Source organism: Leuciscus leuciscus (assembly GCF_965113295.1).
Source record: "Leuciscus leuciscus genome assembly, chromosome: 9".
NCBI lineage: Eukaryota > Metazoa > Chordata > Actinopteri > Cypriniformes > Leuciscidae > Leuciscus > Leuciscus leuciscus.
This window is the reverse complement of record NC_138733.1, coordinates 27006483-27028633: the sequence shown is the minus strand read 5'-3', so window position 1 is coordinate 27028633 and position 22151 is coordinate 27006483. Positions and strand designations below refer to the sequence as shown.

At 41.5% G+C, this 22151-nt stretch overlaps 2 protein-coding genes across 2 annotated transcripts; both read right to left on the bottom strand.

The window, feature by feature from the left end:
• Window positions 1-3844: 3844 nt before the first annotated feature.
• LOC309506558 (sialic acid-binding Ig-like lectin 10) lies at window positions 3845-5884 on the bottom strand (the record flags this gene model as incomplete). Its single annotated transcript, XM_082180401.1, has 6 exons — window positions 3845-3956; window positions 4062-4149; window positions 4286-4564; window positions 4663-4953; window positions 5067-5399; window positions 5863-5884. 6 exons carry the CDS (start codon window positions 5882-5884, stop codon window positions 3845-3847), a joined length of 1125 nt encoding a protein of 374 aa, XP_082036527.1.
• Window positions 5885-8681: 2797 nt separating this feature from the next.
• tekt1 (tektin 1) lies at window positions 8682-21858 on the bottom strand. The gene is made up of 8 exons (XM_082178828.1): window positions 21688-21858; window positions 20507-20700; window positions 20134-20299; window positions 19407-19535; window positions 11493-11630; window positions 11124-11349; window positions 9209-9405; window positions 8682-9099 (listed from the first exon to the last, which is right to left on the bottom strand). The coding sequence occupies exons 2-8, from the start codon at window positions 20694-20696 to the stop codon at window positions 8940-8942; spliced, it is 1206 nt and encodes a 401-aa protein (XP_082034954.1). The 5' UTR covers window positions 20697-20700; window positions 21688-21858; the 3' UTR covers window positions 8682-8939.
• Window positions 21859-22151: the final 293 nt, after the last annotated feature.

The following is a 22151-nucleotide window of genomic DNA, read 5'->3' as shown; positions in this document are numbered from 1 at the left end:
CAGATTAGAGTGAATTCAAATGATTTTTTCTACCTGTCTGTCACATGGTTTTCCCCAATATAGGCTAAGATAATAGTGAAGATGTTATAAAGGTCCATCCAGAATTGTGGTGTTTCTCAGTCAAACTGAAGAAATTATTAAGTATTACTATTGAAGGGTGCATCCCATACTGTATAGGGTTACAATTGTGGTGCTAGTTTCACAATCCAGAGCATGTTGATTCAATTGAAATTGTTGCCACTATTTTCCTCCAAGTTCATTTTAATATTGTGAAGAAACAAATCCACTCCTGCTCTGTTCTGTCCCTGCCAAATTAGATCAGGCGCGCTGCTGTTTTTAAAAGCATTGTGTTCAGACATCAGACACCAACTAAGCCAAAACCAGGGCAAAACCCTGTTGATTAGATATATGACAATGAATCAGGCTGACATGTGCAACTGTATTTAGATAATTTGGCTGAACAGAATTTCTTGAGATTTGATTTATTTTCTGAACACAAACTTGAGGAGTGAGAGCTCACAGATAATTGAATAGAAAGTAAAATATGAACTGCATTTCAACAAAGATATTGCTCTGTTCTATATTTTGGTAAATAAAATAACTTGTGCATTGTGCTGATGAACCCGATTGGTTGACTATAGGTTAAACAGAAGTTTTGAACAGACATATAATTACAGGAACCTTGAGATCTTAGTAACTAAGACTAAGATATCCATTACTAGATTATTTTGAACCCTATATGTGAATATAGAAGTAGATTATGAATAAAGTCTGAATTTTACCATATGTCATGCTGATGTATTTGTGAGGATTATCATTGTAATATACCCAGAAAATTAAGAGTAGTTTACTGCTGTTTCCTCCATTCTTTGCAAAGAGATGATTGAAATGCAGAGCAGTTTGCTCATAAACAATTTAGGGACAATTTGATTCATGCAGTTCTCTGAGTATTCAATTTCTAGATGAGACCAGATGGCTTTTTGGATGGCTGGCTGCCTCAACGTGCAACAAGTGAGGGAGAGAGATCATATATATATGATCTCATATATATATATATATATATATATATATATATATATATGAGAAATTAAGTGTTTGTATTTGAAGACACCAAGTCAAATAAATCATTTTGCTAAAAAAGCTATACCTAAAATCACTAAGGTCCCCCAGATTATGCTCAATAAATAACGTCCATGGATGAATTTGGTTAGGTATCCTGGCCTGGCCTCATCACACTCATATCCTGGCCTGGCCTCATCACACTCATGGTAGAAGACTGTGTATGTGCACAATATTGAATTGCTGTGTTCATCTTCACTTGTTTTTTATCTAACATTTGAGTTGATACCTTAAAAAGAGGTAAAAAGAAATCTACATATATAAAAAAATTTAAGAGGAATGCTAATTTGTATATTCAATCAATATTGAAAGTCTTTGTTCTAAATTAATATGCATAACAAGGAGAGTATATAAACTGTGTTTCTGATCAATAAACTTTAACCCTCATCCTTGCCTTGGGTCATTTTGACCTGGAAATTTTGTTTGAAAATGTTTTTAAAAATGTAGTGTTGATCGGAGGGGTCCATGACCCTAGGACTTGTGTCGCACTTGAACCACGAATACACAAAAATATTTGAGGTTTTGTGGTAGAAATGAAAACAAGTAACAAATCCTTCCCTCGCGGGTCAATTTGACCCCCATAGGAATGAATCGAATGCGAGGAATGCTTCAGTACACATAGAAAAACCTAAAAATGCTTAAAATTTAAACAAAGAATTTCAAAAACATGCATTCAAAAAAATAGAAAAAATATTGTCAAAATGAAATAAAATAAGCTTTCTGGACAAAAAAAATTAAGTATAATTTTAGGCTGAAAACAGTGGCATTTATCTCACAGATTGAAATAAATAAATAAATAAATAAACTTTATTTTATAAAGCGCCTTTAAAAGCAACTTCTCAAAGCGCTGTACACAAACAAGCAATACAAAGCTCAAGCAATAAAAGTAACATCAACAATCAAATGCTAATTTAAAAAAATAAGTCTTAAGTCTACCTTTAAAAATGTCGTAGCTCTGGGCTTCCCTAAGATCAATAGGCAGTGAATTCCAAAGGACAGGAGCATATGAAGAAAAGGCCCTGTCACCCATAGATCGTAAGCGTGTATGAGGAATAACCAACAAGTTGGATTGTGAAGAACGCAGTCTCCGAGTTGGGGTATAGGAAGTTAACAACTCAGATAAATAATAAGGAGCTAAGCCATGCAATGCTTTATATGTCAGCATCATAATTTTAAAATCTACTCTGAATCGGACTGGGAGCCAGTGTAAGGACTCCAAAACTGGAGTGATGTGATTGCATACCCTAGACCCAGTCAATATCCTGGCGGCCGAGTTTTGTACATATTGTAGTTTGTTAAGTGTGGATTTAGAGACTCCGGCTAGAAGGGCGTTACAATAGTCTATCCTAGAGATGACAAAGGAATTCATCAGCTTTTCAGCTACTGAGAAATTTAGCATAGGACGTAATCTAGCTATATTTCTGAGGTGAAAAAAGGATGATTTAACTGTACTCTGAACAAAAGAATCAAATGAAAGCCTAGTATCAAAAATAACTCCAAGATTCCTCACCCTAGCTTGAGTAGCCAAGACAGAGCCATCAATAGTTAAAGATAGGGAACCAACTTTGGAAATTTGATGACGGGAACCAATAAGCATAACTTCAGTTTTACCACTATTCAGACACAAAAAATGTGTACTCATCCATTCCTTTATCTCAGAAACACGGCCGGACAGAAAATCAACATCAAGATGTTCACCAGATTTTGAGTGTATATAAATCTCAATTTATACACTCAATTTATATAATCTCAAATCTCAATTGAAAAGCACCCTTTCGATTAAAGGTGAACTAAGTAACTTTTTTTACCTTAACTGAACAGCTTCGGAGTCATTGGAATGGTTATATTACTTATTTCGGGTTGATTGGTGGTCGTTTCGCACCCCCCTGGTGCCCGTGAGCGGAAAATACGCACTTGCAACTTTGAGCCGGCGGGCCGCCGGCCGCTGCGTCAGGAAGTCTCGCGTGATATCAGGTCTCGCGATGTAAACAATTGCTTTACGGCCAAAAGAAATCTGCTAAAATGCTGTCATTATTGCGCTCCCTCACGCTGTCCGAACCCGAATGAAGAAGACGTTTTAAAGAATGTCCCGTCTGCTTTGATGTCGTTGATCTATAGCCTCTGGTGTCTGAGAATCAACAACAAGTTTTTACAACAGTGTTGTCAAATATCTATTCCGAAGCTGTGGGGGGAGCTCTAGAGAGAAACCTGCGAGCAAAAAGCGAGAATACAGCGAAGAAGTCCCGAAGTTACTGAGTGCTGCTTTAAGATCATGGGACATCTTAATATTACTGTCTAACATTGCGAAAAGTGAACTGACAAACAGATTCAAAGAAGAAATTAAAAAGTAGACCTGAGAGAATCAGCCGAAATACTCTTTTACAGTTTGAGTTTTGTCAAACTTTTTATCTTAAAGATCATTTTATGCTGTATTGAAACAATCAAAAGAAAATGAAAGACATTTTGACTACAATCACAGTTTTTATTTATCAAAATATCTTAAAATAAGGATTAAAAAACTCTTCTAAAACACTGATAATGATACACAGATTGTGAAACTGCTTTTCCAAAAGCATTTTGCTGGCGTAAGTGACACAAATAAATGCCATTAAATTTGGAGTTTTAAGACATTAGCACATGCTAATATGCATGCTAACTGTTTCACTTTATCCTGTGTAAGAAAAGCCACTTGGTGTATAAATGCTGTAATGTGTTTATCAAACCACTAAGATCTCTCTGAAGACATTTTAACAGTCTCATACACAGATTCCTCTCTCTTCATTGAAGTCATGTAGACATGGTTGTCATCATTTGGTTCCTTATGTTTTTCTCTCCTTCTGTCAAAATGGTAATGGTAGAATGTGTGGCATTAGTGACTAATACAAACATTTAACACTAAATGGCCAGCCAACTGAATTTTCTTGAGTTTATGAAGTTCTTACCGTATGACAGTCAAACAGGAAATGAAGATGACATTTACAACAACTGAAAGGGTAAAAAATATCCAAGGGGTGGACAAACTCCAACTTACTAAAACATGAGAGAAGAATAAAGGAAATTTCATACAAGAAGCCAACTTCAGAATGATAGTTAATTCATACAGATGTTTGTCACTATGGCAGACATTGTCAAATGTTTGTAAAATGCATGATTTTGTCCTGCCTACCTTTGGGTTTCTCAGCATGATTGTGCACTTGGATTTCCACTTCTGCCATACCAATGAGATTCGTACTGACACATTCAATGGTAGCTTTGAGGTTCCTGAAACTAGCAATGGAGATGGTGATGACGCTGCTGGTGTTCGTTGCTGAAGCAGTGCTGTAATATTCACCGTCCAGAATCGTCCAGTGTATCTGGGGTAATGGCACACCACTGCCGACACACATGCAGATCAAATCATCACCCCCCACCAAACAACAGGAGCTATTCAGGATTTTAGGGGCATCTGAAGAAAAATTATAACAAGTTTTTTTTTTTAAATGGTCTTCATCACCTTACTTAAAATGTGAAATTATGATGTGTTATAAGTGAAATAATACATACGTCTTACTGTAAGGATCACAGTACTTTCGGTCTGTATGCTTTTTTGAAAAATGACTGTGCAGGTGAGCTTAGTATTGTGATGTTCAGGCTCAGGATGAAAAGTCAATACTGAATAGTGCTTTTCACTGCCAGGAACTCCAGAAGCTGTAGGTCTAATTTCATCAGGCTCAATCCCTGTCCAAACAATATCTGCTATGGGATTCATGCAATCTCCTGGAACTTCGCAGGATATCTCTGCCTTCTCTCCCGCTGTGAGTTGTGGGACGTTTATAGTCGGTTTCTGGTTGAGCTCTAAAAACAATGTTTTGAGTCAGTCAACAATGAGTCAGAAATGCTATAAATTAATCTGGATGTGTGTGCAACTTTCTGTGTTAAAACTGCATACATGCAAACACACAACCAACCTTTTACAGTAATTGTTACTGTCTGAGGAAAGATATACACTTTTCCTTGTCCCCATTCCAGTTTCAATCTGTATTCACCATCAGATTCACCCTGAACCAGGTTTTTCAGCATAAAGCTGCACTCTTTCTCGCAAAGAAAGCGTCCAGCATAACTGGCCCTAAAAGGAACTTCAACAGTTGGGTTTTGTGGATGTCCTTTGAACCAGGTTCTTGTAATGGGTTCTGGGACACTTTGAGGGACAGTGAAAAAACAGAATACATTGATGCACAAACCAGCCTCTCCAGTGAAGTTGTCATCTACGCTAATGGAGAAGTTAGTCGGTTCATCAGGGTCTGAAATGAAAAACCAAAATAAAAAAACCTTTCGCAATACTGTAGTTTTATTACATTTAATATTTTCAAGTGTTTTTTTGTTTACAACATGGTATTAAAATCAATGGCTCATATCAAAGAGACAAACATCATTTTAAAATTATTGACATCATTAATTGATTATTTTGTTTTTCACTTATTACACCCAGTTATATTTCTTAAACTGGAAAAACAGAACAAGTCATAAATAAATATCTGTAAAAGTCATAGAAGTGCAGCAGATGATGGGGTTTTCAGACACTTGACAAGTTCAGAAAAGTGTATAAAACAATATAGTCAAAACATTTAATCAGACCATTTATATGGTGATTCTTAAATATTTGAAATGTATTCATGACTAAACAGTCAAAAGAAAATATACTTGTTCTCTATAAATCGAGTAATAAGACCATGATGAAATTGCAATACACAAGTTGACACTCACCAAAACCACAACAGTCTGTCATTTGAACGAGCGTTAAGATGAACAGCAATGTTTGCAGCATTTCAGACTAATATAATGAGAGAAATACGGAAATCATGTCTGTTTAAAGCACAACTATGACAATAATAAAAATACAGTCATATTTGACATTATTAGTTACAAAAAAGACACAACAACAGCACCTTTATTTTCAAAACTGTTAAAATGGTCTCTTACCTAATATTTGAAGAGCTGATGTGACAGCAGTTTTTCTTCAGATCTGTTTCGTGCTTTTTACTTGGTCTGACTGATTTATCATTACCATAGAGATGTGTGTACTTGATACCCCTCCCATGATGATGAAATTATTTTCAAAAAAACTGATAATTTTGGTATACCTTATTATTTGTTCATTTCTGTATAATGAATTATGAGGATTCCATTTTTTTTATATATATATATATAAACCAATTCATGTTTTAAGACTAGAATCAAGTTGGGATAATCTTTTTTATTTCTATCTATAGATTACAGAAACGTCTGTCGCCTGCTGCCTGAATCATCGCGATGTTAACTGAATCTGTAAGCAGACGCTGTTTACTTCTATATATTATATCTATCTATAAATTACGGGAACGTCTTTCTGTGTGTGTGTGTGTGTGTGTGTGTGTGTGTGTGTGTGTGGTTTTTGCATATCTCTCGAACCGTTAGTCCGATGGATTTCAAACTTGACAGGTGTCTTGCTATGGGCATGAGTAAGTGCAGTGCCAAGTTTGACGTTGTTTGGATTAGAAATGCAAAAGATCATTAAATATATCAGTAAAAGAAGCACTTAGAAGGTTGTGGTTTAAAAATAAACATTCTGACATAAACACTCTGTCAGCTACACTGTTTACTTCTAACCTATTCACAAACTGTTTGCTCAAGCGTAGCATTTTTTCGGAGTCAACTGTGTAGCCTGCTCCCTGAATCGTCAAGTTCACTGTGTAGCCTGCTCCCTGAATCGTCGAGTTCACTGTGTAGCCAGCTCCCTGAATCGTCGAGTTCACTGTGTAGCCTGCTCCCTGAATCGTCGAGTTCACTGTGTAGCCTGCTCCCTGAATCGTCGAGTTCACTGTGTAGCCTGCTCCCTGAATCGTCGAGTTCACTGTGTAGCCAGCTCCCTGAATCGTCGAGTTCACTGTGTAGCCTGCTCCCTGAATCGTCGAGTTCACTGTGTAACCTGCTCCCTGAATCGTCGAGTTCACTGTGTAACCTGCTCCCTGAATCGTCGAGTTCACTGTGTAGCCTGCTCCCTGAATCGTCGAGTTCACTGTGTAACCTGCTCCCTGAATCGTCGAGTTCACTGTGTAACCTGCTCCCTGAATCGTCGAGTTCACTGTGTAACCTGCTCCCTGAATCGTCGAGTTCACTGTGTAGCCTGCTCCCTGAATCGTCGAGTTCACTGTGTAGCCTGCTCCCTGAATCGTCGAGTTCACTGTGTAACCTGCTCCCTGAATCGTCGAGTTCACTGTGTAACCTGCTCCCTGAATCGTCGAGTTCACTGTGTAACCTGCTCCCTGAATCGTCGAGTTCACTGTGTAACCTGCTCCCTGAATCGTCGAGTTCACTGTGTAGCCAGCTCCCTGAATCGTCGAGTTCACTGTGTAGCCTGCTCCCTGAATCGTCGAGTTCACTGTGTAACCTGCTCCCTGAATCGTCGAGTTCACTGTGTAGCCTGCTCCCTGAATCGTCGCGCTTATTCATTTGTGGATGTTAACTGAATTTGTAAGTCACCTACGCTGTTTACTTCTGTATATTATATCTATCTATAAATTACGGGAACGTCTTTCTGTCTGTGTGTGTGTGTGTGTTATTCGCATATGTCTCGAACCGTTAGTCTGATGGATTTCAAACTTGACAGGTGTCTTGCTTGGGGATATTTTGGGGATATCTAATTTAATTTTATCAATCAATAAATTCCTCTTGAAACAAACTTTGTTGTATTATTTTAATTTAATACTGTGAAGCTGCTTTGATGCAATCTGTATTGTGAAAAGCGCTATACAAAAAAAACTTGACTTGCTACGGGCATGAGTAAGTGCAGTGGCAAGTTTGACATTGTTTGGATTAGAAATGCAAAAGATATCGTTAAATATATTTCGGTAAAAGAAGCACACACTGGCTTTTGCCGCTCTAGCCGCTGGCCACTCGCCCTCTCACACTGACACTGAGTGAGCACAGCCCAGGACCAGAGACAGAGAGGGTCGAAGAAAGCAGCGGAGCTTAAGCAGCGTTTTCTCGGAGTTCACTGTGTAGCCTCAGCCTGCTCCCTGAATCATGTAGTTCAATTTTCCACATTTATTGTATGTCATTATGTCAGTATCAGTAGGCTATTTGCTTTCTACCATGCACAAATAAAAATGTCTCCGAACTTTTGCTGTGTAATTGTAACAATGAGCACTCAAATACACCAAACCAACAATTACTAAAAACACACACAAAAACTGATTTTGCACGGGCACTTTGCACTGCTCCCTGAATCGACACGCTTATTCATTTGTGGATGTTAACTGAATCTGTAAGTCAGCTATGCTGTTTGCTTCTGAATATTATATTTCATTCTGGTGCGTTTAACGTTATCGCTACTGTGTAATAGTAACCTAAGCTATTCACCAACTAAACATATCCTATTCAATGCGTTCACAGTCTCTATCATGGGCATTATTTGTAGTAGCCTATTCACAAACTGTTCACAGTGTGCTTTCTACCATGCACAAATAAAAATGTCACTGAACTTTTGCTGTGTAATTGTAACAATGAGCACTCAAACACCCAACCAACAATTATTAAAAACACACACAACAACTGATTTTGCACTGGCATTTTGCACTAGTATTTTTAATTTTGCATTTTTTTAAAGACATTTTATCAAAACATCTCTTTCAATAGGCTGTGTGCAACAAACAGATTCTAAGAGAAAACATCCCAGTAGGGATTTTTAAAGACATTACATGTTGTATTGAAACCATCAAAATAACTTTAAATGATTTAAAGGAAACTCTTCTTCCAAAACACCATTAACTACACTAGGCATTTCCGTCGTACATGAGCTCTGTTCAGAAGTTGTGAATAACAACAGGCTGACGTTGCTGAAGGCAGATCACCTCATCTATGTACAGAGAGTTGGTCTTCACCTGGATCTCCTCCTCCAGGCTCAACTGGCTGCTTGCTAGAGCTTTCAGTTTCATCTCTGAAAACTGGAACGCCTCGGCTAGTCTAATGCAGAAACCATAGAGGGAAAATGCTTTTATTGGGGATAATACTAGCATATTAGGACATGCAATTAATGTTATATGTTTGGTAACATCCAAACCCTTTCCTTTACCTCTCGATGTTGTTAGCGAGCTCCTTGACCTCTGCCAGCAGTCGCATTTGAGCCGGGTCGTGGCAGAGCTCAACGTTGGGCCTTTGGCTGCGAGCGGACAGTCGCGTCTGAGCCACTTTCAGTGGAGCTTCTTTCTCTGCGATAGCCACTTTTAGAGCCTCCAGATTCTTTTCTTGATTTGCTATCTCTGCTAGCAGCTTTGAGAGAGCACAGACATATAAAACTAGTCAAATTATAACAACAACAACAAAACCTAGAATGAAGCCCTAAAGATAACTTAATAGAAACTTAATAGTAAGTAAATTAATAAATAATGTTTTACTTAAAATATACATTTTTGATTTTTAATTATCCAGCTTATTACAGTATAAAGCTAGGAATCCACAATATATTATCAGCAAATATTATTAATTATAATATTAAATTATTTTAATGAATCATTTCTGCCAATATTTGCTCTCTGTATTCTTTAACTGTTCATGATTATTTCCCCTATTTTTACATTAAGATTACCTTTGCCATCATCTAACACTCGCATAAAAAAAAACACATTTAATGACACTGTTAAATATAATCTTTAACATATCTCAATGTAAATATAAACTTTTACTGCTCATTATAATGTTATGATGCCTTAAAGGGATAGTTTACCCAAACATTTTCATTCCCTCATCATTTCCTCACCCTCATGACTTACTTTCTTCAGATTTTTAGGAAAATAATGAGTCCATATAATGCCATTGAATGGGTGGTCACAGTCACACACAGCGATCGTGCTGGTAATTCATACAACCTCAGTGGATGAATCAATGTCTTCTGTTCTGAAGTGAAACGATAGGTGTGTGTAAGAAAAATACTAAAATATATATATTTTTTTTTAACTACATATTATTGTGTTCTGGTCTACTGTCATACGAGCGATCATGGGGTGGGATGGGGTGGGATGGGGTGGGGTGGGTGGGGTGAGACACACACACACCTATCGTTTAACTTCTGAAGTCATTGGCTGCATCCAAAATCGCATACTTCCCTGTCATGATACTGACAACATGGCGAAAGTAGTACGTCCAGATTACATTCATACTACACACATTCATTAGCCTAGAAATCTAGACGCACCCTAGCGGCAGCAAAATTATTTTGCAGCCAGGGTCAGTCTAGCAACTCTCAATAGACCTTTTTGCTGCAAAAACCTAAATTGGGTCAGGCCAATCACGTCGTGTATAGAGTAGGCGGGGGCGGGCTTAACATATGACGACAGAGTTGTGACGGTTCCCTGCTACTTGAATACAAAGAATGACGGCTGCTGCGGATGGAGAACAGCGGTCTTTCGAATCGGCTTTGGCCGCAACTCTGGAGGACTTGGAGTTACGTTTTTCTTTGAGAAAAGAACAAAGAACGGCACTTAAGTCATTCTTAAAAAAAGGAAGATGTGTTCGTAGTTTTGTCGGCCAGATTTAAAAGTTGAATCTATCAACTAACGTTAGCTCCGCTGTTGGGAAAACGCTCTGGTTGGTTGAAGCGCTGTCCTATTGTGTGCAGAGGGAATTTGAAAGACAGCCGTTTATCCCACCCATCAGATTGACCGTGTCTATGGTGAGTTGCCAGACTAAACATCTTGATGTACGTCTGGCTTGCCAGGCTACACATTCATATAATATAGAACATACTTTTTTAGTGGTCATGACGTAATTACTTATTCAAAAGAAGTACCAACTCAAGCATCAACTGAGTGACACACATTCAGTGGCATTATATGGACTCACAGAGATTGATTATTTCCCTAAAAATCTTTGTTTGTGCTTATCTGAAGAAAGAAAGTCATATACATCAGGGATTGCATGAGGGTAAGTAATTGATGAGAGAATTTAAAATCTTGGGTGAACTATCCCTTCAATTCACAAGTACAACCAACCTCATTGAGCTGGTTTTCAAGCTGTGTTTTGGCAGTTTTGGTCTCCTGTATGCGCAGCTCAAATGCTCTTCCCGTAGCCTCATACTGTCTGTGCATGTCTGCAGACGTCTGCTTTAGCAAGCTTGCCACAAGAGCTCTCAGAGAAAGAGAGTTATTCTTCTCATTCTCAGCTTTGCTAATGTTTAAGTTGCAGAGGCTCTCCCATTCCTCAGGAGTCACTGCAATTCTGGAAACGGTAAAGGAAATAGGTTTGCAAAGGGATTTATTTTTGGGGAAAACCTAAATCTGTTAACATTTGAATAGTCTGATAATATATTTATAAACCAGAATTAGATTTTTAAATATTGTATCATAAACATGTTATCTTACCCAACACTTAAGTTTGAATTCCCTTCTTTTAAATCAGGCGATGTGTTCGTGAGAAGAGAGCAGAAATCATCGATGCGTTCGGCCTGAAATTTGTCCTGCAAGTCCTTTTCCAGATAGTACTTCACTGAACGAATGAGCCTGAAAAGTACAGGAATCATTTACAAACTACAATTTAGTTTTGAGTAAATTGACGTTTATATAACTAGTGAGAATTTTATTGAACAAGACAATATAATTCAAGGATTCAGTGCCATATTTTAAACACTTTTGAATAACTCATCAATTGCTACAGTAAGTAGCAATTAGTTTAATTTGCAATTAAATTTAAAGCAGCTACATCATACACATTTTTTATTATTTGAAACAAAATATTGTTCCCCTTCGTCAGCTCACTATGACTCATATGACACTATGAGTCAGAAGTGATTCTGACGAATGGGGATCGCTTGCGAGAGCCTATCTACTTGAAGTGAAACTAAACGAGCCAATGCACATTGGCTCGTATTCTTGTCTTTCGTTTCGGAGCCAGACGGTGTATGCAGTGTCTTCGAGTCTCTGCCAAGAAGAACCTCTGGTTTGTGGTGTAGGTGTGACGGCGCTGACAGCGAGGGTCGCGATCTCTCTGCATTTTCTCTCTCAGCATAAACAGCTTATTTCACAGCTTTGTCGGTTCGGTGGGTGTGACGATTGAGAGTGAGTGCTCACACTGGGTTGCATTCCTGGTGTGTAGCGGCTATCTCCATGTGCGTTTCAGCACCTCAGAGCACTTCTAAAAGAGCTAACACGATCTGTCTGCGTCTTTTTCAAGATGTCATTCAGATCGTGTGTTTCTGGATGTGGCCAATGTTTGACTCCGGCTGACAGGCATGATCGCTGTATCACGTGCTTGGGCTAAAGGCACGCTGAAATGGCGCTCATGGATGACTCATGACCCAGAGCCCCAGAGCCCACGACTATGCTTTCCTGGGCCACCGCAAGTGTCGGGCTCGAGTGGAACCCTACACCGTGTCCCGAACCTTTGCGGCTGGACGATTGGTATCTCAGGGCGGCCCCCCCTCTGTGCCTTTCTTTCCGGTAGTGCATGAAGAGGTTACCAGAGCATGGACGGCACCTTTTTCTGCCCGAAACCGTTCTGGTGCCTCTTCCTCCCTCACTACCCTCAACGGCAGAGCGGCGAAGGGTTACGTGGGGAATCCCCCTGGTGGAGCAGTCTGTGGCGATGTAGCTGTCTCCCAAGACCGCTACCTCCTGGCGGGGAAATCCACACCTCCCCTCCCGGGCGTGTAAGTTCTCGTCTGCTCTCGCGGACAAGGCTTACTCAGCCTGTGGAGAAGCTGCCTGCATCCTGCAGGTCTACCAGGCCAAGGGGCTCAAGGAATTGCTTGAGGGTAGTTCCGGCCCAGGGGTTATGCAGGAACTGCGTACAGCAACAGACCTCACCCTCCAGGCGACGAAAGTCACTGCACGCTCACTGGGTCGGGCGATGTCCACGTTAGTGGTCCAAGAGCGGCACCTGTGGCTGAACCTGGCAAAAACCCAGACAAAGTGCGGTTCCTGAACCCTGGACCCAACAAAGTGCGGTTCCTCAACGCCCGTCTGCCAGGCCGGCCTCTTCGGCGACGCTGTGGAAAACTTTGCTCAGCAGTTTTCCACAGCACAGAAGCAGACGGAGGCGATTAAGCACATCCCTGCCCCGACGACCAGCTGCTGCCTCCACCCACTCCGTCTGCTCGTCGCCGAGGGCGCCCCCCTGCGGCTGCCTCCGCCCCTGCTCAGCCTAAGCAGCACCCAGCCTCAGTACCTCCCGAGCCGAGTCCCTGTGTTCCACCTCGCTGCCCCACCCCGGGTACCTCTGTGGTCCCGTTGGTCCCGCTTGCACGGTGTCTGGGAGCCTGGCTAGCGCTTCCCAGCCCGTCTCGCTGGCTAATCCGTACCATCAGACATCAGACTTTCATTTCTCGATTCTTCCTCGACACAGACCGTTCCTGCGGTTTGCGTTCGAGGGTCGGGAATATCAGTACAAAGTCCTGGCCTTCGGGCTGTCCCTGTTGCCCTGTGTCTTCACGAAAGTCGCGGAGGCAGCCATTGTTCTACTCTTTGAACGTGGCGTTTGTATTCTCTCAACTATCTCGACAACTGTCTGATCCTGGCTCAGTCTCGAGATCAGTTGTGTGAACACAGGGACATGGTGCTCCGTCACCTCAGCCTGTTGGGCATCTCTTATCTCGGTATGGAGTTGGACTCGGTCAACCAGACAGCGCGACTCGCAGAGGAGCACGTCCGGTCAGTGTTGAACTGCTTGAGTACAATCAGGAGCAGGACAGCGGTCCCACTGAAACTTTTTCCTGGGGCATATGGCATCCGCAGCCGCAGTAACGCCGCTCGGATTGCTTCATATGAGACCGCTTCAGCACTGGCTTCATGGCCGAGTCCTGAGATGGGCGTGGCAGAGCGGCACGTATCAGGTGCACGTCACCCCGCACTACCTCCAAACCTTCAGCCCGTGGTCGGACCCTTCGTTTCTACGGGCAGATGTTCCCTTAGAACAAGTGTCCAGGCATGCTGTGGTCTTCACGGATGCCTCTGCCACCAGCCGGCGGGCCATGTACAACGGGCATGCAGTTTCAGGTCTGTGGACGGGGCCTCAACTGCATTGGCACATTAATTGCCTCGAGTTACTCACAGTACGCCTTGCGCTGGGCCGCCTCAAAGGGCCACTACATGGCAAGCAAGAACTGGTCCGTAAGGACAGCACTGCAACAGTTGCGTACAAGTGGAACCTATCCGTTGAATGGTGTTCTTCCCACTCCCGAAGATGTCCAATCAGAGTCGTGCTTTCCTTCCTGCAAGATGGGTTGGAGCGAAGGCTGTCTCCCCCCCACCCTCAAAGTGTATGTTGCCGCTACCGCCGCACATCACGATGCATTTGAAGGTAAGTCGTTGGAAAAGCATGACCTGATCGTCAGGTTCCTGAGGGGAAAGAGGAGACTGAATCCGCCTCTATACCCTCTTGGGACCTATCTCTGGTGCTCAGCGCACTGCAGAGACCTCCCTTTGAACCACTGCAGTCAGCTGAGTTAAAGATCTTGTCACTAAAGAGCTCCTGACTGTGCTCCTGACTGCCCTGGCTTCCATCAAGAGGGTAGGGGACCTGCAAGCATTTTCGGTCAACGAATTGTGCCTAGAATGCCAGCTCTCATGTTATCCTGAGACCCCGGCTTGTGCCCAAGGTTCCTACCACTCCCTGCAGGGATCAGGTAGTGAACCTGCAAGCGCTGCCTTCGGAGGAGGCAGACCCAGCCCTAGCTTTTCTCTGTCCCGTCTGCTCTTTGCGGTTATACGTGGAAAGAAAGCAAAGCTTCAGTGCCCGGTTGCATAAAGCACCTTAAGTTTATCCCTTAAGTATGATACTTAAGGGGCGATTTCCCCTTACCTAAGAGAATAACTTAAGGGTGTTGCATATAATCTCTTAAACGGTTCTCTTAGGTAAGGGAAACATTTAAGTGTTTCACAACAGCGATCCTGGATTCACGTTATAAAAGTCTGTTGTTGCCATAGATACGCAAAACACTAACGTGTGTTTGGGACGCCTGTATTCTGATATGTGTGCCGTCAATAACACCACATATGCGATGAAAACCTGCTTTCCGAAAAAAACTGGTTTGAATGATCTCCTGGTCATGACGGGATGGAAACTTGACCGTTGCGTTTAAATGATGGGAAAGAGCCCCCGCAACCCAGTTAACCACTCTGCTGACAGATGATTTATGCACGTGGAAAACATCTCCCACTACCGTCTGAAAACTCCCAGTTGCAAAAAAACAAAGTGCTACAAGAAGTTGTAACAACGCAGGTAAAGAGTGGTTGCAATGTGTGACATGGTCAAGGTCACCGTCTAGTTTGTAAAAGATGTCAAATATTGCGCGTCGATCAAATCTTAATTCTTGCAACAAAGGGTTCTCCCTATCCCTAAAATTCTTCTTGGCACATAATGATCTTCAGCTGTTTCCATAAATTCAGCGATGTTTTCTTATTTTTGTCCGCGTTACTCTTAAGGTTACGATTTCCAAACCTTAAGTTATACTTTGGGAAATGAGGGGTTATGCAACACTTAACGCTTTTTAAGGGATTACTTATGTGAAAAACAGCATTTAAGGGAAATTCTAAGTGTTTATGATGTTTCACTTAAAGAAACCCTTAAGTAACACTTAAGGTTTTTTTTCTGCAACACCCTTTGGTTTAAAGGAAACATAAGGGCGAACTTAAGGGAAAATTACACTTAAGGGGCTTTATGCAACCGGGCAACGGACCTCAGATCAGCTCTTCGTCTGTTACGGAGGCCAGCAGAAGGGAAAGGCTGTCTCCAAGCAGAGGATGGCCCACTGGATAGTGGATGCCATCGCTTTGGCTTACGAAGCCCAAGGCGTGCCTTGCCCGTTCGGGTTGCGAGCACACTCAACTAGGGCTGTGACGGTATGGGATTTTTTCTTACCGCGGTAAAGAAGCAACAAATCTCGCGGTTTGGCGGTTAATGACATACAAACATCTTTTCCTATTCTATTTTGCCAGGAAACGCTTCCAACAGGCTTGCGTGTCGCGTGAAAAATAGGCGTCGGTTCTATTTTCTAGCATGCACGCGTTTTCCGCGCGACTCGTGCCGCAACTGAGACGCGCGTCTCACGCAGGCAGTGTGCAAGCTCTAACCTGTTAACATGGGAGCCGAAATAAAAACGGACACGCCACGCAGCCAGTGTGTCGCCGACCTAAGGTAGGTGTGCTGCACTTAAGTCCAGCAAACGCCACAGGATGGTTAATTTTTCTAAGATGTGGTCTTAAGTTAGTGGTATTTCCTCGCAAGACGGATACTTTTGTGCGACAAATACGGCATATTGCCTTGTCCAAATTCACCGGCTTCCCCTTAATTGTCACCTGCCTCAAAGGCGACACAGTATTTGGCTTAGACACTAGATGCGTGGCTATTTTTTGAATAATGTCATTCGGCTAGCACCGTCAACTGTTATTGCCTATAACGCTACCACATAAGAGAGATCGCTACTTGCAATTAAAATCTAACTCCAACTGTTTACATTATGCTTGTCTTTAATGCCTGTGTTTGTTTGTATTTAATTGAACATTATCTGTAAACATCACAAGTACTGAAACCTAGCAGTTAATTAATAATAATCAGACAAAAAATAAATCCCCCATATGTTTAATGGACTGTCCCTCCCTTGCGCAGGAAGCGTTTTTTTTTCTCCAGAAGCCCTTGAACATGGGACTCGCAGAATACAGTAAATTATAAGCAAATATGAATGTGTTTATAGTTCATATCACACACCATATGCACTCCTGTAACTTTCAGGAAAAAAAAAGAAAAAAAACTGCGGTGATGACCTCACACCGCGGTAGGCATCTCATTAACGTGATATTGCGGTGATGCGGTTATCGTCACACCCCTACACTCAACTAGAAGTGTTGCTTCCTCCTGGGCGCTGCCTCAAGGCGCCTCACTAGCCGCGTTTCCACTGTCGGGCCAGGGCCGGGCCAGGGCTTTAAATGGGCCGTGCCAGGCTAATAGCCTCGGGCTAATAGCACCGGGCCTGCGTTTCCACTGCCAGGCCAGAAGCTCCACAGCGCTTCACTAAAACACGCCCGTAACACGCCTCTCTGGAACAACGTCACACTATCCCATTCACCAACAAATGGAAGTTTTATCAGAAAACTATTCAGAAATCACTGGAAACAGCGTTGAAAACAAACATGATAAAAGCGGCCGTTTGCTGGCATTTTTGTTGTTTACTTGAATATTTAAAACCCAAGCATCGATGTTTTACCACAGGTTTACAATAAAAAGTGATACATTGATCATAATGAATTAATTTATGTCAAAATTGCACATTAGTCACTCAGAAATAAATTACTGTTAGGTCTATTTCACAAAAGAAAGAGGACACACTTACTTCTTCAGTCGCGTCTGTTTCTGTTTATCTGGTAGTTACAGGACATATTTACTTCACATTTAGAAAGAATGATAATTTCTACAAATATATGCCACCAAAAATACGACCTGAGGAGCTTTAGCAGCACTCTCTCGACTCCCATACAGATATTTTCCGTCAGAGAAACAGAGGAAGCTCCCGAAAAAAAAGTTGCTTTATTTTATGATAGTTTGGTATAAAGAGACGAGACGTAGGCTACTGACAGATAAAATAAAAACATGACTGTGATAGCCTTTATGATTGGTCTGATTTCTTCAAGCGTTCACTGTTTTTTTACTATGCGTATCTTCAAGCGTTTACTATGTTTACTATGGTAATTGTTAGCGCGCATAGTCTTTTGCATCACAAACACAAGGCATTCAAACATGAACTCGAGTTAAATTATTTTAAAAGTCTTTAATGCTTACAGAATCATCCGGCGCTGCCGTCTCCCGACTCAGGTGAACTCCGCCTCTGTTTGTAACCACTCCTCTAGCCCGAGCTGGCCCGCTCTGGCCCAAGGTATTCGACGGGCCAGAAATCCTGGCCGTTGGCCCTGAGTAAGCCCCGATCAAGCCCTGGAAGTGACAGTGGAAACGCGACTGGCCCTGGCATGCACTAGCACGGCCCGGCCCTGGCCCGACAGTGGAAACGCGGCTACTGACAGATATATGTAGAGCTGCGGGCTGGACGACACCTAACACGTTCGCTAGATTCTATAGCCTCCGTGTAGAGCCGGTATATTCCCGTATATTCCCAGTAGCGTCAGGGACCCATTCTTAGCGTCGGCCCGCATAGGCCGGATATGTGCGTCTATTTGCTCTAGTTGTGTTCCCCAGAAATGGCTAACCCTGTGAGTTCCTCCGTCACCCCTGCGGCAGTCAGATGTTGCGGAGCATCTGACGCCAGGCCTACACTCGTATGCATTGTGGAACTGTGTTAGGCTGGGTGTCCATATGGAGTGGTCCCTGCGGCGACCCCATATGTGTACTCCTCCACGATCAGCTCCTCTGTGGACGAGCCTGTGTCTTTCTCTAGACAGAGCCCGCTCTATCGTCTCTGCTAGTGTTCTTTCCCCCTATAACTAGGCTGGAACCACCCCAAAGACTGCCATATGTTGTGCTACCCTGCTTGGCTAGTCCATATGTGTAGCCATCACAGTGCCTCCCTCTGGGGTAGGATGTGGCTTCCGCAGCGTTCCCTTCCCCAAGGGCACGTTTTCCCAGCGTTATCAAAGTGATGTGAGTCAAGTCAAAGTGAGTGGGTTTTGCGGAACAGCAGTGACTGACCTTCTCTGCTTAGAGCTCCTACTTCTGCCCAACATTCTGGTCAGGCCAGGAGGCTCAAGCGGAGCGCTGAAAGGGCCAGCAGCCGTGGCGTTTTGGTAGACATCCCCATTCGTCAGAATCACTTCTGACTCACGTCATAGTGAGCTGATGAAGGGGAACGTCTCGGTTACGCATGGTAACCCTCGTTCCCCGAGGAGGGAACAGAGACGTGAGTCCCCTCGCCACAGTTGCTGAGCTTCCGCTGTACGACCGAGTCACAGGTCCGGCTCCTCAGCGGAAAAACAAGGATGCCAGGCACCTGCTGCTCATTATATGCTTGCGTCGCGATGCACGGCAGCTGGTGCAATTATCGCATGCCAATGTGCATTGGCTCGTTTAGTTTCACTCTAAGTAGATAGGCTCTCGCAAGCGATCCCCATTCATCAGAATCACTTCTGACTCACGTCTCCATTCCCTCCTCGGGGAACGAGGGTTACCATACGTAACCGAGACGTTTTATAAAATTATTATTTATTGAATTCTTATTATTGTCATTGAAAAATAAATTGTTTTATTATATAATTTGTAACGTTTACAGGTTTGACAGACAGAAATATCAAGGACAATTAAATTCCTTATAAGTTAGTCCTTGGAGTTTTGTCACTGACCTGATCTGCTCGTTGATCTGCTCCAGTGTTCGCTGTAGAAGAACCATCACACCCTCAATCACCTCCTTCTCCTTCAACAGTTCCTCTTCCACCCCATCATGCACCAGGTCAATCGCCACACGCTTCTCTCTGAGGATGTCCCGTAAAAATCACATGATTAGGCAACCAATGAGACCTTTTGTGAAAGGCTTGAACTGTAATGAATGATGTCGGCCTAATCCAAAATTAGGGGTGGTTAGTAAATTATAAGCCAAATTAACCACTCCTAATTTAGGATTACACTATCATTCAAAAGTTCGGGTCACTAGACTTTTTAATGTTTTTGAAACTCGTATGCTCAAGGCTATGCATTTATCAAAAATACAGTTAAATATTATTACAATTTAAAATAACAGATTTTTATTTTATTATACTTTTAAATGTCATTTATTCCTGTGATGGTAAAGCTGAATTTTCAGGATCATAACTCTGTCACATGTCACATGATCCTTCAGAAATCATTCTAATATGATGATTTGCTTCTCAAGAAACATTTCTTATTATTATCAATGTTGAAAACAGTTGTGCTGCTTAATATTTTTTTGTGGAAAACGTGATACTTTTTTTCAGGGTTCTTTTATTTGAAATATGTAAAGGTTTTTACTGTCACTTTTGATCAATTTGGTCATGTAGTTCAACACTTGATTTTAGTAATTTTCCTCTGGTTGTGCTCTACGGTTAGAAGTACCTCTCAGTCAGACATTGCAAAGTCACTTGAAAAGGCTGAGAGCAGCTCTCCAAGGCCTTTTCCACACGGCTCTTGAAGATGATGAGGCTCTCGATCTCCTGCACCATCTCCTCAAACTTATTCTCCAGTTCCTGCCTCCAGAATTTAATGTCCAGGATTCTCTGCTCTGAAGAAGAAGTAGGCTAGAACAGTTTAACAACTAACGTTACATGTCTTTATCAAGGAAATCAATATAACCCTATCTGAAATAACTTACTCTTTTCATAATTTCTATCACTTATCTTTAAAATGTCAAGTGTCATCATTACACTTCCTGTCTTACTACACATCTCATGCAAGGCCTCCAGTTTCATGCATTTTGAGCGTTGCATACCCAGTTTCTTTTGTGCATCCTGTTGCATGTGTTTGGTAGATTTGTTGCTCTCCTCTATGAGTCTCTGACACTCTGCTGTCAGTTTCTCTGAGTGCGCTCGTTCTGCCTCCGAACTCCTGAAATGCACCTGGTTTGCATGCTTCCACTCGGATGGCAGAAACTTATCAGGAGATCCCGTCAGCCTAGACATTTTTCTAATGAGACAAAGTAATTATTTGGTTTTTAAATAATTTAGGTCATTGTTTTATAATTACTTGACTATAATAACTAATATCAAATATGTAGTTATTTTATTGTTTTAAACACTTGTATTAAAGTCATACTGTTGCCAAAAAACAACTAACACTACAATATATTACCAAAAATAAATAAATAATAATTTCAAGGCAACACTTTAGTTTAGGGTCCAATTCTCACTATTAACTAGGTGCTTATTAACATATTACTAGGATATTGGCTGTTTATTAGTACTTATAAAGCACATATTAATGTCGTATTCTGCATAGCTTATTCAACATCCCTTAATCCTACCCAATACCTAAACTTAACAACTACCTTACTCTTACTATTATTCCTGTTTTTCCACAAGTTTGACCTCAGAAGAATTCGAAGAACACGATTTGAGTATTTATGAGAACGATTTAAGGTAAGATTATTTATTTCCCTCAAGCGGTCTGTTTTGAAGTTCTGTGAGTAACTTAGTAAGAAAGACGCGCACTGATAGAGAAGCATTTCCATTGGCTGCAGTCTGCAGGCATTGGCCAATAACAAAAGACGACATAGCGCAGCCAATTTTACAGAATGCCATTGATAAATATCAATATCCCTCTAAGTTTTTATTATAATATATTGTGCTACGTTAATGTAGCTATTATATTGTAGATAAAATATAGTAATCGTTACAATGTCCACAAAATAATAATATATATAGCCTATATAATATAACCTTTTTTTTTTTTTTTTTTTCTGGAACGCCGTCCCCCCTCGAAATTCACTCCCCACACTCCGTCCCCCCGCGTCCCATTTTACCAGCCCTGTATAACCATGTTAGGATATCAGTTCCGTTATAAAACAAAGATTTTTCTCCATCAATTCTTGTCTTAATCTATTCAGTGTTTTAAATAAGATAAACATTATAAATAGTTAGAATTAAAGCATTAAGCGAAAATAAGGTGTCTTACCTGTCAGATATAAATTCAAATCACTATAAAACAGGACTGATGTGCTGACACTCTGCCGCAAGTAAACACAGGGTTACTATGGCAACATAACCGTTTCAACGCTAGGTGGTGGTAGATGCCACACACACACACACACACACACACACACACACACACACACACACACACACACACACACACACACACACACACACACACACACACACACACACACACACACACACACACACACACATATATATGAAGAGTTCAGATGCAAAAGCCTCTAAATGCCATCTGAATGCCATTTTTATCAAGCTCGTATATTTAAATTAAATAATTTCACTTAAATGGCAATGAAGATTACCTATTAATTGCCATTTAAGTGAAATTACTGAACTTAAATATACAAGCTTGATAAAAGTTATCATTCTATAAGAAAATTTCAGATGGCATTTAGAGGTTTTTGCATCTGATCTCTTCAT

Excerpts from the sequence above, each read along its gene's own strand:
- tekt1 (XM_082178828.1), bottom strand. The coding sequence starts at position 20,696 with ATGTCTAGGCTGACGGGATCTCCTGATAAGTTTCTGCCATCCGAGTGG. Across the intron at positions 19,536-20,133 it reads TTGCAATGTCTGACTGAGAG|AGAGAAGCGTGTGGCGATTG; the intron begins GTACTTCTAACC and ends GGACATCCTCAG. Across the intron at positions 11,631-19,406 it reads CAGATCAACGAGCAGATCAG|GCTCATTCGTTCAGTGAAGT; the intron begins GTCAGTGACAAA and ends TGTACTTTTCAG.